General features: G+C 52.7%; 1 protein-coding gene across 1 annotated transcript in view; it reads right to left on the bottom strand.

The window, feature by feature from the left end:
* The window catches only part of LOC135887530 (zinc finger protein 692-like), a 34600-nt gene extending 17299 nt beyond the window's left edge, over positions 1–17301 (bottom strand). The window contains exons 1-6 of the mRNA XM_065415260.1: positions 16642–17301; positions 16275–16406; positions 14348–14474; positions 13239–13290; positions 12717–12851; positions 4961–5089 (exon numbers count right to left, since the gene is read on the bottom strand). Of these exons, the coding sequence (XP_065271332.1) occupies positions 4961–5089; positions 12717–12851; positions 13239–13290; positions 14348–14474; positions 16275–16406; positions 16642–17301 (1235 nt within the window). The remainder of the gene's footprint in view (positions 1–4960; positions 5090–12716; positions 12852–13238; positions 13291–14347; positions 14475–16274; positions 16407–16641) is intronic.
* Positions 17302–17809: the final 508 nt, after the last annotated feature.

The following is a 17809-nucleotide window of genomic DNA, read 5'->3' as shown; positions in this document are numbered from 1 at the left end:
GCACACTGCGTGGACATCTTTAGAGAACTAACCACGATGACGCCAAGATCTTTTTCCTGACTCGTTGTAGCTAATTTAGCCCCCATCATGTTGTATGTATAGTTGGGGTTATTTTTTCCAATGTGCATTACTTTACATTTATCCACATTAAATTTCATTTGCCATTTTGTTGCCCAATCACTTAGTTTTGTGAGATCTTTTTGAAGTTCTTCACAATCTGCTTTGGTCTTAACTATCTTGAGTAGTTTAGTATCATCTGCAAACTTTGCCACCTCACTGTTTACCCCTTTCTCCAGATCATTTATGAATAAATTGAATAGGATAGGTCCTAGGACTGACCCTTGGGGAACACCACTAGTTACCCCTCTCCATTCTGAGAATTTACCATTAATTCCTACCCTTTGTTCCCTGTCCTTTAACCAGTTCTCAATCCATGAAAGGACCTTCCCTTTTATCCCATGACAGCTTAATTTACGTAAGAGCCTTTGGTGAGGGACCTTGTCAAAGGCTTTCTGGAAATCTAAGTACACTATGTCCACCGGATCCCCCTTGTCCACATGTTTGTTGACCCCTTCAAAGAACTCTAATAGATTAGTAAGACACGATTTCCCTTTACAGAAACCATGTTGACTATTGCTCAAGAGTTTATGTTTTTCTATGTGTCTGACAATTTTGTTCTTTACTATTGTTTCAACTAATTTGCCCGGTACCGACGTTAGACTTACCGGTCTGTAATTGCCGGGATCACCCCTAGAGCCCTTTTTAAATATTGGCGTTACATTAGCTAACTTCCAGTCATTGGGTACCGAAGCCGATTTAAAGGACAGGTTACAAACCTTAGTTAATAGTTCCGTTACTATAAATAACGTCATTGTTATTATTATTGTAATAACAATAATAACGTCATTGTTATTGTAATAACAATAAAGTCATTGTTACTTCACATTCATGCATTCTTTATTAATTCATCACACAAATAGGGGGATAACTGCCAAGGTAGCCCGGGAGGGGTGGAGGAGGAGGGAAACGCCGGGTGGGGAGGGGGAGGTGATAAGGACAAGGACACACTGCACTTTAAAACTTTAAAACTTATTGAAGGCCAGCCTTCTGTTGCTTGGGCAATCCTCTGGGGTGGAGTGGCTGGGTGGCCGGAGGCCCCCCCCACCGCGTTCTTGGGCGGCTGGGTGAGGAGGCTATGGAACTTGGGGAGGAGGGCTGTTGGTTACACAGGGACTGTAGCAGCGGTCTGTGCTTCTGCTGCCTTTCCTTCAGCTCAACCATACGCTGGAGCATATCAGTTTGATGCTCCAGCAGCCGGAGCATCGACTCTTGCCTTCTGTCAGCAAGCTGACGCCACCTACCCTCTTCAGCCCGCCACTTGCTCTCTTCAGCCCGCGATTCAGCCCGCCACCTCTCCTCACGTTCATATTGTGCTTTTCTGCACTCTGACATTGTCTGCCTCCACGCATTCTGCTGTGCTCTGTCAGCGTGGGAGGACATCTGGAGCTCCGAGAACATGTCATCCCGAGTGCGCCTTTTTTGCCTTCTAATCTTCACTAGCCTCTGCGAAGGAGAAACATTTGCAGCTGGTGGAGGAGAAGGGAGAGGTGGTACTTAAAAAGACACATTTTAGAGAACAATGGGTACACTCTTTCACGTTAAATCTTGCTGTTCACATTACACATGTGCTTTCGTTACAAGGTCGCATTTTTCCTCTTATATTGAGGGCCTGCCGGTTTCGTGTGAGAGATCACACACGCAGTGCCAGACAACAGAATTCGGCTTGCAGGCAGCCATGGTAAGCCATAGTCTTTTGGCTTTTTTAACCTTCATAACATGTGGGAATGGTTTCAAACAGCAGCGCCCTCATTTCCCATACCAAGCGGCCGTTGGGTTGGCCATTTAAAATGGGTTTGCAATTTAAAAGGAGGGGCTGCGGTTTCCGGGTTAATGTGCAGCACAAACCCAACTAACCCCCCTCCCCACCCCACCCCACCCAATTCTCTGGGATGATCACTAACAGCGGGGAACATTTCTGTTCATCAGAGCAGGAACGGGCACCTCTGAACATCCCCTTAATAAAATCACCCTATTTCAACCAGGTGACCATGAATAATATCACTCTCCTGAGGATAACAAAGAGAGATAAGGAATGGATGTTGTCTGCATGCCAGCAAACACCAGGACCATACGATGCCATGCTTTGTTATGCAATGATTCTAGACTACATGCTACTGGCTTGGCGTGGTAGAGTGTCCTACCATGGAGGACGGAATAAGGCAGCCCTCCCCAGAAACCTTTTGCAAAGGCTTTGGGAGTACATCAAGGAGATCTTTCTGGAGATGTCCCTGGAGGATTTCCGCTCCATCCCCGTACACATTAACAGACTTTTCCAGTAGCTGTACTGGCCACGAATGCCAGGGCAAATTAATCATTAAACACGTTTGCTTTTAAACCATGTGTAATATTTACAAAGGTACACTCACCAGAGGTGCCTTGTGTGCCCTCAGGGTCTGGGAGCACGCCTTGGGTGGGTTCAGGGATTACTGGTTCCAGGTCCAGGGTGAAAAACGTCTCCTGGCTGTTGGGGAAACCGGTTTCTCCGCTTCCTTGCTGTGAGCTATCTTCAATGTCTTCATCATCATCTTCCTCGTCCCCAAAACCCACTTCCGTGTTTCGTGATTCTCCATTGATGGAGTCAAAGCACAGGGTTGGGGTAGTGGTGGCTGCACCCCCTAGCATGGCATGCAGCTCTGCGTAGAAGCGGCATGTCTGCAGCTCTGCCCCAGACCTTCCGTTTGCCTCTCTGGTTTTGTGGTAGGCTTGCCTTAGCTCCTTAATTTTCACGTGGCACTGCTGTGCGTCCCTGTTATGGCCTCTGTCCTTCATGACCTTTGAGACTTTTTCTAATGTTTTGGCATTTCGTTTACTGCTACGGAGTTCAGCTAGCACTGATTCATCTCCCCATATGGCGAGCAGATCCCGTACCTCCTGTTCGGTCCATGCTGGAGCTCTTTTGCGATCCTGGGACTCCATCATGGTTACCTGTACTGATGAGCTCTGCGTGTTCACCTGGGCTCTCCACCACGCTGGGCAAACAGGAAATTCAAAATTTCGCGGGCCTTTTCCTGTCTACCTGGCCAGTGCATCTGAGTTGAGAGTGCTGTCCAGAGCAGTCACAATGGAGCACTCTGGGATAGCTCCCAGAGGCCAATACCGTCGAATTGCGTCCCCACTACCCCAAATCCGACCCAGAAAGGCTAGTTTCAGCGCTAATCCCCTCGTCGGAGGTGGATTAAAGAAATCGATTTAAAGAGCCCTGTAACAGGGTTGGGACGCACCACCTGGCACCTCCTGCTGGTTGTCTCTGGGAATTAGCTCAGTCCAGTGGAGCGCCCTCTCCTGGTGGTATCCCATCTGTCGTCTCGCCCTTGGTTGGCGTGTGGACCCGCGTCGCTCACCAGCTCGCGGCGTCCTTTTCCGGACCACTGCCCTCCGGCAGTGCCCCTCAGTCCATCCGGGGGGGGATTGATCAGCAGTCTCTATGCTCCAGCCACCATGGTCAACCACACACCCCAAAGTCTAATCCCTCCTGTCAGGGATCTGGCATGGTCTATAATGGCCGCTCCCTACGGCCAATGGCTGGGTGTACTGCAAGGGGGGAAGGGGGGGACCCAGGCCCGCCCACTACTCTGGGTCCCAACCCAGGGACCCTCTAGTGGCAGCCGTCCTGCCCTCCTTCTCTCCCTCCGTCTGTCCACATCCCTGGGCCGTTTCCCCTTCGGCCCCTCGCACCAGCTAGGCCCTTCCCCTCAGGGCCTGCAGCCTGGCAGACACCGGGCTGGAGTTACCTTGCTGCTCCCCCGGGCCTGCCCAGCACTGCGCTGTCCCAGGTGCTAGTCTGCCTGCTCTGGAGACAGACCTTCCCCGTCGAAGGCCTGGGACAGACTGCCTGCTCCCTTCCTGGGCAGCCTTCTTACAGGGCTGAGCCTGGCCCTGATTGGCTGCCTCCAATCTGGGCCCTGATTGGCTCCCAATAAGCCCTTCCCTGATTGGCTCCCTGTCTGTGCAGGCCCACTGGCCTGCTGCAGCCTAAATTCACCAGGAGTGGGGCAGCCGCCCCACCACAAGCCCTTTAAGTTGAAAAAAAGGGCTTCGTCGTGTGGACGGGTCAAGGCTTAAATCGAGGTAACGCTGCTAAATTCGACCTAAAATCGTAGTGTAGACCAGGCCTAAGTTATGCAGAGGGCAGATGGTGCAGGATCAGGGAGCTGCTACTGGTTCCATGACAGCTCCCCCTGCACTGAATGGAGCTGTGATGTGGGCAAATTTCAGCCCTACTATATTCTCTCTTTCTACCCAGTTCCATCACTGGCTCCATTGCCATTGAAGTCAATGGAAAGAATCTCTATTAATGTCAATGGGCTTTGCTCAGGTCCTCACATGGCTCCCATCATAGCAGCTAAGCATCCTCCGTGAGCAGCACTGGCTAGGTATACAGAAGCATTCTTCCATCAACCTGGCTGCATCTAAGCAGGGGCTATGGCGCTTAGGGGTGAGACATTTTTCACTCCCGAGTGATGTAGCCATGTCGATCTACATTTTAAGTGTGGACCAGGCCTGAGACACCCAGTGTGGTGTGGAAGACAGCTCTGCGCTGGGAATTGGCTGCGGTTTGGTCTGGCTGCTATTGCCAGGGGCTGTAGTTACAGAGCACAGGACAGCCCCACGCACGCCCTCGGGCCTCTAGGTTAGCCAGCATTCGAAAGCTCTGGGGCTGGGAAATGCAGTCACTTCTCAGATGGGCCCAGAGCCACTTGGATGATTGAGCTGAGACAGACAAACTGACCTCAACCCCTTCCTTCTCACTCACCCACTTCTCGCCTTCCTTTCTCCTCCCTATGTGCTCATGCTCCCCCTCCTCACCTGGATTGGCCCTCTGCCTATCTTCCCCTCTCACCTGGATTGCACCGCCTTCTCCTCAGAGGGGCTGCCGTTGGCTGGACTCGTCTCAGTAGACAGCTGCGCACCCTTCACGGGTGTCTTGCGGCTCTTGGTCTGGCTTTGCTCTCTTTTCAGCTCGGAGTCACTGGATGGACAAGATGGACATAAGAACTGGTTACAACCTGTGAGAGGGGGCTCTCTAATGGCAGGTGAAGCTAGACATGGGAAACAGAGGGAAAGCAACCCAATGCCACCCAGGAAGAGGCATACAGACTAAAATCATCTCTTCCAAGCCAGCGCAAAAGGAATTAATGTATTATTCCATGTTCACATCAAGTTAGAGCTGAGAGTTTAGTCACACAACAGTCAGGGTTAGATTTGTCAGAGCAGCTTTCCCTCTGCAGAGTATGTTTAACATATGGGTCTCCCGTTCCCAGAATCAGGACAAAGTCGCAAGGAAGCTTGGGAGGAAGGATGGGATTGTAGCTAAGGCACAAGACTGGGTGGCAGAAAACCTGGGTTCTGTTCCTAGCTCTGAAACTGAGGCCTGGTCTACACTACGAGTTTAGGTCGAATTTAGCAGCGTTAAATCGAATTAAGCCTGGACACGTTCACACGACGAAGCCCTTTTTTTCGACTTAAAGCCCTTTAAACCGGTTTCTTTACTCCACCTCCGACGAGGGGATTAGCGCTGAAATCGGCCTTTGCGGGTCGGATTTGGGGTAGTGTGGACGGAATTCGACGTTATTGGCCTCCGGGAGCTATCCCACAGTGCTTCATTGTGACCGCTCTGGACAGCACTCTCAACTCAGGTGCACTGACCAGGTAGACAGGAAAAGCCCCGCGAACTTTTGAATTTCATTTCCTGTTTGCCCAGTGTGGAGAGCACAGGTGACCACGCAGAGCTCATCAGCACAGGTAACCATGATGGAGTCCCAGGATCGCAAAAGAGCTCCAACATGGACCGAACGGGAGGTACAGGATCTGCTCGCCATATGGGGAGACGAATCAGTGCTAGCTGAACTCCGTAGCAGTAAACGAAATGGCAAAATATTAGAAAAAGTCTCAAAGGCCATGAAGGACAGAGGCCATAACAGGGACGCACAGCAGTGCCACGTGAAAATTAAGGAGCTAAAGCAAGCCTACCACAAAGCCAGAGAGGCAAACGGAAGGTCCGGGGCAGAGCCGCAAACATGCCGCTTCTACGCAGAGCTGCATGCCATGCTAGGGGGTGCAGCCACCACTACCCCAACCGTGTGCTTTGACTCCATCAATGGAGAATCACGCAACAGGGAAACGGGTTCGGGGTACGAGGAAGATGATGATGAAGACAATGAAGATAGCTCACAGCAAGGAAGCGGAGAAACCGGTTTCCCCAACAGCCAGGATATGTTTATCACCCTGGACCTGGAACCAGTAACCCCCGAACTCACCCAAGGCGTGATCCCAGACCCTGAGGGCACACAAGGGACCTCTGGTGAGTGTACCTTTGTAAATATTACACATGGTTTAAAAGCAAGCGTGTTTAATGATTAATGATTAATTTGCTCTGGCAATCGCGGCCAGTACAGCTACTGGCAAAGTCTGTTAACGTGTATGGGGATGGAGCGGAAATCCTCCAGGGACATCTCCAGAAAGCTCTCCTTCATGTACTCCCAAAGCCTTTGCAAAAGGTTTCTGGGGAGGGCTGCCTTATCCCTTCCGCCATGGTAGGACACTTTACCACACCAGGCCAGTAGCATGTAGTCTGGAATCATTGCATAACAAAGCATGGCAGCGTATGGTCCCGGTGTTTGCTGGCATGCAGACAACATCCATTCCTTATCTCTCTTTGTTATCCTCAGGAGAGTGATATCATTCACGGTCACCTGGTTGAAATGGGGTGATTTTATTAAGGGGACATTCAGAGGTGCCCGTTCCTGCTCGGCTGAACAGAAATGTTCCCTGCTGTTAGCCACGCGGTGGGGGGGAGGGGTGAAGTGATCATCCCAGAGAATTGGGTGTGTGTGTGGGGGGGGGGGGGGGAGGGGTAGTTGCATTTGTGCTGCATGTTAACCCGGAAACCGCAGCCCCTCCTTTTAAATTGCAAACCCATTTTAAATGGCCAACCCAACGGGTGCTTGATATGGGAAATGAGGACGTTGCTGTTTGAAACCATTCCCACACGTTAAGAAGGTTAAAAAAGCCAAAAGACGGTGGCTTACCACGGCTGCCTGCAAGCCGAATTCTGTTGCCTGGCACTGCGTGAGTGATCTCTCACACCAAACCGGCAGGCCCTCAATATAAGAGGAAAAATGCGACCTTGTAACGAAAGCACATGTGCTGTGTAATGTGAACAGCAAAATTTAACGTGAAAGACTGTACGCATTGTTCTCTAAAATGTGTCTTTTTTAACCACCTCTCCCTTCTCCTCCACCAGCTGCAAATATTTCTCCTTCACAGAGGCTAGTGAAGATTAGAAGGAGAAAACAGCGGACTCGGGATGATATATTCTCGGAGCTCCAGATGTCCTCCCACACTGACAGAGCACAGCAGAATGCGTGGAGGCAGTCAATGTCAGAGTGCAGAAAAGGAGAGGTGGCGGGCTGAATCACGGGCTGAAGAGAGCAAGTGGCGGGCTGAAGAGGATAGGTGGCGTCAGCTTGCTGACAGAAGGCAAGAGTCGATGCTCCGGCTGCTGGAGCATCAAACTGAAATGCTCCAGCGTATGGTTGAGCTGCAGGAAAGGCAGCAGGAGCAGAGACTGCCGCTACAGCCCCTGTATAACAAACAGCCCTCCTCCCCAAGTTACATTGCCTCCTCACTCAGACGCCCAAGAACGCGGTGGGGGGCCTCCGGCCACCCAACCACTCCACCCCAGATGATTGCCCAAGCATCAGAAGGCTGGCCTTCAATAAGTGTTAAAGTTTTAAAGTTTTAAACTGCAGTGAGTCCTTTTCCTTCCCTCCTCCCCCACCCATCCCGGGCTACCTTGGCAGTTATCCCCCTATTTGTGTGATGAATTAATAAAGAATGCATGAATGTGAAGTAACAATGACTTTATTGCCTCTGCAAGCGGTGCTCGATGGGGGGAGGGGAGGGTGGTTAGTTTACAGGGAAGTAGAGTGAACCGGGGGGGGCGGAGCGGGAGGGTTCATCAAGGAGAAACAAACAGAAGTTTCACACCGTAGCCTGGCCAGTCACATGAATGGACTGTAAGGTGGATAGAAAGCTGGCTAGATCGTCGGGCTCAACGGGTAGTGATCAATGGCTCCATGTCTAGTTGGCAGCCGGTTTCAAGCGGAGTGCCCCAAGGGTCGGTCCTGGGGCCGGTTTTGTTTAATATCTTTATTAATGATCTGGAGGATGGTGTGGACTGCACTCTCAGCAAGTTTGCAGATGACACTAAACTAGCAGGCGTGGTAGATACACTAGAGGGTAGGGATCAGATACAGAGGGACCTAGACAAATTAGAGGATTGGGCCAAAAAAAACCTGATGAGGTTCAACAAGGATAAGTGCAGAGTCCTGCACTTAGGACGGAAGAATCCCATGCACTGCTACAGACTAGGGATCGAATGGCTAGGTAGCAGTTCTGCAGAAAAGGACCTAGGGGTCACAGTGGACGAGAAGCTGGATATGAGTCGACAGTGTGCTCTTGTTGCCAAGAAGGCTAACAGCATTTTGGGCTGTATAAGTAGGGGCATTGCCAGCAGATCGAGGAACGTGATCGTTCCCCTTTATTCGACATTGGTGAGGCCTCATCTGGAATACTGTGTCCAATTTTGGGCCCCACACTACAAGAAGGATGTGGAAAAATTGGAAAGAGTCCAGCGGAGGGCAACAAAAATGATTAGGGGTCTGGAGCTCATGACTTATGAGGAGAGGCTGAGGGAACTGGGATTGTTTAGTCTCCAGAAGAGAAGAATGAGGGGGGATTTGATAGCAGCCTTCAACTACCTGAAGGGGGGTTCCAAAGAGGATGGAGCTCGGCTGTTCTCAGTGGTGGCAGATGACAGAACAAGGAGCAATGGTCTCAAGTTGCAGTGGGGGAGGTCCAGGTTGGATATTAGGAAACACTATTTCACTAGGAGGGTGGTGAAGCACTGGAATGCGTTACCTAGGGAGGTGGTGGAGTCTCCTTCCTTGGAGGTTTTTAAGGCCCGGCTTGACAAAGCCCTGGCTGGGATGATTTAGTTGGGAATTGGTCCTGCTTTGAGCAGGGGGTTGGACTAGATGACCTCTTGAGGTCCCTTCCAACCCTGATATTCTATGATTCTATGATTCTAAAACTGGTTTTCAAAGCTTCTCTGATGCACACCGCGCCCTGCTGTACTCTTCTAACCGCCCTGGTGTCTGGCTGCGCGTAATCAGCGGCCAGGCGATTTGCCTCAACCTCCCACCCCGCCATAAATGTCTCCCCCTTACTCTCACAGATATTGTGGAGCGCACAGCAAGCAGCAATTACAATTGGAATATTGGCTTCGCTGAGGTCTATCCGAGTCAGTAAACTGCGCCAGCGCGCTTTTAAACGTCCAAATGCACATTCTACCACCATTCGGCACTTGCTCAGCCTATAGTTGAACAGGTCCTGACTACTGTCCAGGCTGCCTGTGTACGGCTTCATGAGCCATGGCATTAAGGGGTAGGCTGGGTCCCCAAGGATAACGATAAGCATTTCAACATCCCCAACGGTTATTTTCTGGTCCGGGAAGAAAGTCCCTTCCTCCAGCTTTCGAAACAGACCAGAGTTCCTGAAGACGCGAGCATCATGTACCTTTCCCGGCCATCCCACGTTGATGTTAGTGAAACGTCCCTTGTGATCCACCAGGGCTTGCAGCAGCATTGAAAAGTACCCCTTGCGGTTTATGTACTCGGTGGCTTGGTGCTCCGGTGCCAAGATAGGGATATGGGTTACGTCTATCGTCCCACCACAGTTTGGGAATCCCATTGCAGCAAAGCCATCCACTATGACCTGCACATTTCCCAGAGTCACTACCCTTGATATCAGCAGGTCTTTGATTGCGTTGGCTACTTGGATCACAGCAGCCCCCACAGTAGATTTGCCCACTCCAAATTGATTCCCGACTGACCGGTAGCTGTCTGGCGTTGCAAGCTTCCACAGGGCTATTGCCACTCGCTTCTCAACTGTGAGGGCTGCTCTCATCCTGGTATTCTGGCGCTTCAGGGCAGGGGAAAGCAAGTCACAAAGTTCCATGAAAGTGCCCTTACGCATGCGAAAGTTTCGCAGCCACTGGGAATCGTCCCACACCTGCAACACGATGCGGTCCCACCAGTCTATGCTTGTTTCCCGGGCCCAGAATCGGCGTTCCACGGCATGAACCTGCCCCAGTAACACCATGATTTCCACATTGCTGGGGTCTGTACTTTGTGAGAGGTCTATGTCCATGTCTATTTCCTCATCACTCTCGTCGCCGCGCTGCAATTGCCTCCTCGCCTGGTTTTGCCTTGGCATGTTCTGGCTCTGCATATACTCCAGGACAATGCGCGTGGTGTTCATAGTGCTCATAATTGCCACGGTGATCTGAGCGGGCTCCATGATCCCAGTGCTATGGCGTCTGGGCTGTAAAAAGGCGCGAAACTATTGTCTGACGGAGGGAGGGAGGGGAGAGTGACGACATGGCTTACAGGGAATTAAAATCAACAAAGGTGGCTGTGCATCAGGGAGAAACACAAACAACTGTCACACAGAATGGCCCCCCCAAAGATTGAACTCAAAACCCTGGGTTTAGCAGGCCGTTGATTTCACGGAGGGAGGGGAAGCAAATGAATACAGAACAAATCTGGTCCATCTATTTTTTACATCTTAGGCTGGCAGCAGACGGTGCAGCATGACTGATAGCCATAGGCATCTTCTGGGTGCTTGGCAGAAGATGCTGCATTACGACTGCTAGCCATGATTGTCAAGATGGTTCAATAGGACTGGCGGCAGGACTGAGTCTCCAGGAGACAAAACATGTCTGCCCAGGTGCCTCTGACTGAACTCACTGAGGAGTACGACAACGACGGATACGAGTCGTAATACACCATCCACTGCCAAAAGGCAAGGAGCTGCTGCTGTATAGCAATGCAGCCCCACGTCTGCCAGCACCCAGATAGCCAATGACGGCTACCAGTCATACTGCACTGTCTACTGCCAAAAGGCAATTAGCTGCTGCTGTGTAGCAATGCAGTACCACGTCTGCCGGCACCCAGATGACATATGGTGACGGTGAGCTGAGCTGAGGTGAGCAGGCTCCATGTTTGCCGTGGTATATTGTCTGCACAGGTAACCCAGGTAAAAAGGCGCGAATCGATTGTCTGCCATTGCTCTGACGGAGGGGGAGGGGCCTGACGACATGTACCCAGAACCCCCCGCGACACTGTTTTTGCATCATCAGGCATTGGGATCTCAACCCAGAATTCCAATGGGCGGCGGAGACTGCGGGAACTGTGGGATAGCTACCCACAGTGCAACACTCCGGAAGTCGACGCTAGCCTCGGTACTGTGGACGCGGTCTGCCGACTTACTGCACTTAGAGCATTTTATGTGGGGACACACAATCGACTGTATAAAAGTGATTTCTATAAAACCGGCTTCTATAAATTCGACCTAATTTCATAGTGTAGACATACCCTGACACTCTGTGTGGGTGAAATAAGGGGCCTTTGTCTATCAGATCCCCCTTGTGGCAAGATGGGGAGCTACACCAACTTGACTCCAGCCCCTGATGCTATCACACCCAACTCTGTGTTTGTCAAGTCCTTGTTACAACCTGACTTTTCCTGTCCAGATCCTCAGCAGTCTCTAGCTCCTTCAGGGTGATGGGGAGTCAGAAGTTCCATGGCTCTAGTAGGCGTTAGTCAGCCCTCGGTCTCCTGCGTTTAGAACCTTCTTCTCCAGAAGCCCCTGGCTGGAGTATGCAGGGGAGCCCAGGCCAGCCCAACTCACCGGGTTCAGTTCAGGGCCTGTTTGGATCAGCCAGAACCAGTCTTTGTCAGCCCCTTGCTGCTATCTCCTGCCTCGCCCCCTCTGTATGCTTGCTCCGCTTCTCTCTCGTTGGAGTGTTAGCCATTCACCAGCCTGCTAGAGGGCGGCTCTCTAGCAGCTGCCTTTCTTCTCAGGAATTCCCCTTCTAACTGAGGTCCTTAATTTTTTTATCATGCCCTGGTGCTTCCCTGCCTAATTAACTGCCTCTCAGTATCCTTGGGTGAACCTGAGCTGCCTCATTCCCCATTGTGGAGCCTGTAAGAGGTGGCCTGGGCCCCTGAGCCTTCAAAGGGCCATTTACCCTCTGACAGTGCAGTGGGCAAATCCCTTCCCCTCCTCTTACCAGTAATGAAAATAAAGTCCATACCCTGGGGAATTTACAATTCCAGGGCCAGATTCTGATCTCACTCACACAATTGAGAATTAGGAGCATATGCTCTCAGCAGTGGTGTTTATGAGCATCCCAGGGTACCACAGCTGCGTGTGAAATCAGAGTGAGGCTTTAATTATGCCAGCAAAGTGTTGGCAACCACAAAGTAGGGAGTGGTGAGAAAGGGCAGGGATCCAGGAAAAGCTATGGTGAGAGACACCTTGTTCTGTACATGCCCTGTGGGTTCCTGGGTTAATTGTTAATTAACGGCAGGGCCACGGAAGGCAAAGGGACAGACGAGCAGGGCTGTGGCATTACGTCAGAAAGAACATACACAGATTCTTCGTAAAGTGCCAGACTTCGGTCCAGCCTGGCAGCCCTTCAGAGAGCAGCGCAGTCAGCTCCCTCCCAGCCCAGCTCTAGCTTCCCTTACTTGTCCAGTGAGGGGTGGTAATTCTCATCTCGCAGGTCGCCAGTGTAAGTGAGGTCATCTTCCTTGGTGAAGTCTTCATCCTCATCCTCTTTGGGCTCAGGCACCTCCTCTGGTTTATCCTCCAATCCTGGTGCACTACAAGAATCAAATGTCAAGAGAGCGGGTTGGAGTCATGGCTCTGAGGGGAAGTCTCTGAGGGCTCTGTGGCTCCTGATCCCACCATCTCTCCTCACAGCCTGATGGCTATCCTGCCTACCTGTCCCTGTCAGTCACTGGCCTCTCTGCTGAAGCTGTTCACAACAGGGCTGATGCGTAATAATAGGGATGGGGCAAGACTGCCCCACTGGGAACTGGCTTGAGAACTCAGCTGTTATTTTCACACCGGACGTTGTCAGATGGGAGTGACTCTGGGTCATCGCAGTCCTGGGGATATGGGACAGCTCCTCTCTAGTCCCAGGAGCACACGTGCAGGGGATAGGTAAGCACCAGGGACAGATGAGGAGAAGAGCCACCGTCACTCACCTCTCCGGCTCTATCCCTTCCATGCCAGCCTCTGCCTCTGTAGGGAGGGGAGCTGTAGGGAGAGAAACTAGGTGCAGTCAGTTGAAGGGTGAGATGGAACCATGAAGCTGAGATCTGCAGAGAAGGGACGGGGAAGGAGGGAGCAACTGCAATGGTGGGAGAGACGGTGCAGGGAAGGTTTGGGAGGAGAGAGGAATGCAGAGTGATAAGGCCCCGAGGAAGGGAACTAAATCTTCATTCAGGGTATAAACCAACCACTAACAGGCCAGAGAAAGGGGACTAGGAAGAAACTATAAACAAGTTGTTCCATAATTGTCCAATAGGGGGTTTCTTCCCCTCTTATGAAGCACCTGATACTGGTCACAGAGGGATAAAGGGCTAAATGGACTCCCCCTTTCCTCGGAGCCCTGGGGATCCGAGACCCATGGCTCTTCCCCTCATTCCAGCTAGGAGATCATGTCGGGTTTGGGAATGAAAAATCCTGCTAAGGGTGAAAGACCATGGTGGGATGGGGATGAATGAATGGTTCGTGGAATGTTTGTTACAAAGAAAGTTCCATGACATAACCCAGCCCCTCCCCTAGGCTGTGGGGCGTGGCACTGGCAGATGGACATGGGAGACCCTTCGGAAGAGTAGGACATGCTTCGCCTCCTGGAGAAGACGTTGAGATCTGCACACGCCAGGTGACCCAGGCACAACACTCATATCAAACCATTTAGGCCAGATACCGGGCTGTAGCAGGGAATGAAATTTTAAACACAAAAGACTTCTCTTCGGAAAATGAGATTTGGTTGAAAATTATTTCATTTACAAAACAGTTTAGCTTTCAATTCCATTTTTAGAAAATATTTTGAAATGGTAATTCTTTTTTGGGAGGAAGAACAGAATTTTTTTTTAAAAAATCTTTAGTTTAGAAATTGTGTGGAATTGCCACCTTCTGCCAGAGTTCTACTTTCTCCTGCCTGTCCTTTTCCACCCGAAAAGAGCGGGAGGAAAGTCGAAGAGCGAGAGAAATTAATAGTGAAGTATTACTTTGAAGGGTTAAGCACTGAACGTGATATTTGTGGAGAGAAATCTTCTAATACCCAAGGGAACAAGGAATCCCTTACCCAGCGAGGTCACGCTCTCGTAATTCTCCTGCATGACGTCCCTGTAGAGGGCTCTCTGACTGGGGTCCAGCACAGCCCACTCCTCCTCCGTGAAATACACAGCCACCTCCTCGAAGGTCACCGCCCCCTGAAACAACCACAGTCCCCACTCAGGACACGTTCCCCAGCCACAATCCCACCTGCCCCAGACTGTTCTAGTTTCCTGTGTACTTTCAGTAAGGCTTATAATACCCATAGTCCCCAAGTTAGAATCTCGTCCCTACTGCACCCATGTGCTGCTAAATGGCTCACTCACTCCTAGGTCTAACATCTCCCCATGCATCATCATTCAGGCCTCTGGCCATTCCCTCTGCTCATACGCGCTGACTTTTATTTTTGCCGGTGAGTGCTCCGCCCGAGGCCCCATCCCCACAAGGCTCTGCCCTCACTCTGCCTCTTCCCACTCCCCCCCACAACTCCCCCACCTGCCCTTTGCTCGCTCCTCTCAGTCCCCTTCCCCAAGGCCCCCTGCCCGCCCGCTGCTGGCTCCTCTCCACCCTCCCCTGAGGCCGGCCAGCCCGGGGGCCCCGCTAAACAGCTGATTGGCAACCAACCCCGGCCCACCCAACAGCTGTGGTTGCTGGGTGCTGAGCACCCCCTATTTTTTTTCCGTGGGTGCTTAAGCGCCGGAGCACCCACGGAGTTGGCGTCTATGCCTCTGCTACCTAATGCACCTTCAGTCTCCCAGGATGAGGGTCACTTGTTAGTATGTGAAACTGAGGTGGTTCTCACTGGATTCACAGGGACTGACCCAGCAAATCTATGGAAGCTCCTTAGCTGGAATTCCTCCAATACAAGCTCCAACAGGTGCGAGATGGCTCAGTCCACAAGGTTAATTTCTCTCTTTGGTTCCTTCCATTCCCTCGGGGGACCATGCCACCCTGTCGTGCTGTTTTATGCATATGTTGCTGGTTTATTTTTGAGAAGCTTGCTGCCCCTAACCCCTCCTCCCCCAAGTTCTGGGCAAATTGAAGTGTGAGGGCAATAAACCATCACTTGAAACCTTTAAACTTCCCATGGGCCACTGTCGGAAGACAGGACACTGGGCTAGATGGACCTTTGGTCTGACCCAGAGTGGCCACTCCTATATTCCAGAGCAGATGTCTCTTTGTAAAAGATGGGCTCTAGTTGAACCACAAGTTGCTGGGTTCTATGAAGGCCTCCTGGGGTGGGATTCTCTAGTCTGGGTTACGCAGGGGATAAGACTAGAGGATGATCCTAATGGTTCCTTCTGGCCTTAAAATACAGGAGCCTATCTTTGGCATGCTGGTCATGCCAACTTTTTCCCAGCAAGCCCCTGCACTCTGTGCTCCATACTGCCTGACTCAGGGGAGGCGCTGCCTGTGAAACTCCACCAAGCCACAACGCTGCTTATTATGCTAGCCGCCATCACCTCCCCATTACGCTGTTCTATGCAGCTGTTGCCTCATCTTAAGATTGTGAGCATTTTGGGGTAGGTGCTGTCTCTTGGTTCTCGGTTTTCACCCTATCCAGCGCAATAGGGCGGGGGTCCCTAGGACTTCAGCAATTCACAAAGTAAATAGTAACTATACCACTGCTGCTGACGTGTATGCACTTGCCCACGACCCCTCACGCAGGGCGCACAGTGAGACTTACTGGGCTAGGATTTTGCTGGCTCGGCCAAGGTCTCAGATGGGATGTTTCCATACGATGACCCTTCCTCTCATCTGTGGGACCTTGTTCAGGCTGAGGCCCTCACAGCAGGGATGGTTGGGAGAGGGGGGCGGGAGAGGGGGGGCCCTCTGGGGAGCTGCGGACCCTCCACCTGCCCGGGGTGGGGGAGCTCAAGAGCAGCCCCTGGCCTGTGTCCCCGCCCAGGGCAGGTGGAGGGCCTACAGTTCCCCACAGCTGCACACGTAGCTCTTACCCCAACCCGGTTCCGGCCGGGGCCTCGGAGCCGCAGCCTGGCCATGGTAAGAGCCGTGTGGGCAGTTGTGAGGAGCCGCAGACCCTCCACCTGCACTGGGCTCCAGCTGCTGGCCTGGCGAGGGAGCAGGGCCTCGGGGGGAAGAGGAAGGGCAGGGGTGGGGCCCATGGCAAAAAGTGGATGGGCCATGGCCCCCAGCTCCCCCTATTCTAGCACCCCAGCCCCACAGCAACATATCGGGAGGGTGTGGGGAGCGATATTTTATCCTTTGATTTCCCATCAGATCCGTCTCTCCCATCATCCCTTCTCAGCCCCATGCCTGGCTCTGCTCCCTCAGCATTTCCCCACCTCGCGTCATATCAGCTACCTGAGCAGGCTGGGTCGGCTCCCCTTGCCCCAGGCAGGCTTCAGCAAGTGCAGCTGCCTCCTCGCTGCTGCGGGGCTCCCTCGCCGTCACCCAGGCCCGCACGTCCGCCCGCAGCGCCCCCAGGAACCGCTCCCGCACGACGACGTCCACGATCTGCTCCTTGGTGCGCTCCCCGGGCCGCAGCCAGAGCCGAGCAGCCCGGCTGAGCCGGGCTAGCATCTCCCGGGGAGCTTCTCCGGCCCGGGCAGTGCCTGAGCGGAACTGCAAACGATGGGCTTCCTCGCTGGCCTGCTCTGAAACGGCCACCTTGCCCTCAGCACAGCCCCTAGTGGGGCCTGTCCCCATGGAGCCGCAGGTCTCAGGTGCCTCCTGGGTGAACGAAGGAACCTTGTCCCCATGAGGCCAGTCACAGGACGGCACCGCCTGCTCAAGGCCAGCAGTGTCTGCCCCTTCTCGAGACCGGGGAGGTGTCTGCGCTGTCCTCAATGGAGAATCTTCCCCCTCCAAGCATCCCAGCCAGGACTGGGACGGCGTCCGTGGGGACAAGGGCCAGACAGGGCTCTGCTCCTCAGCCTCGCTCTCCTCCCTCTTGGGATGCTGGACGGGGATCCCACAACGCCCTTCCCCCAAGGCACGGGGTTCGCCCCACATCCCAGCCATGGCGATCTCCCATTGCGCCTGGTCCTGCTGGGAAAACGCTGGGGTTGAAAAAAATGGGCCAGCTCCACACCAAGTCTGTCGCTGCAGCCGAGCTGATGGGGCTGTCGCCTTAGCGCGGGTGCTGGAGACTCATCAAACTTTTATATCCCGAGGTTCAACCCTCACAACCCACCCAGGCGGGGGGGGGAGGGGGGGGGAAGGGTCATGGTAGTCTCCACAGCAAGACTCAGAAGCATAGGTGCAGACCCACAGTGGGCGGAGTGGGGATAGGGCTTCAGGGGAGCGGGCGGAGCCAGGGTGGAGCGCTCCCAGGGAAAAATAAAAGTCAGCACCTATTCTTGCTCACAAGCGGGAGGGGGGGGGGGGGGGGGATGGATGAGAATAACCACGGCACCCATGCTATAGTTTTCTTCCCAGTGGGCCTGTTCCTATAAACCAGGCTCCAGATCATGCAAGTCCCAGCACAGGTCTGTCACCCCCTGCTGCCCGCTCACCCCCATCTTCTTCA

The sequence above is a fragment of the Emys orbicularis genome, chromosome 13, assembly GCF_028017835.1.
Source record: "Emys orbicularis isolate rEmyOrb1 chromosome 13, rEmyOrb1.hap1, whole genome shotgun sequence".
Taxonomy (NCBI): Eukaryota; Metazoa; Chordata; order Testudines; family Emydidae; genus Emys; species Emys orbicularis.
The sequence above is the reverse complement of the archived record's forward strand: the minus strand, read 5'-3'. Positions and strand labels throughout refer to the sequence as shown.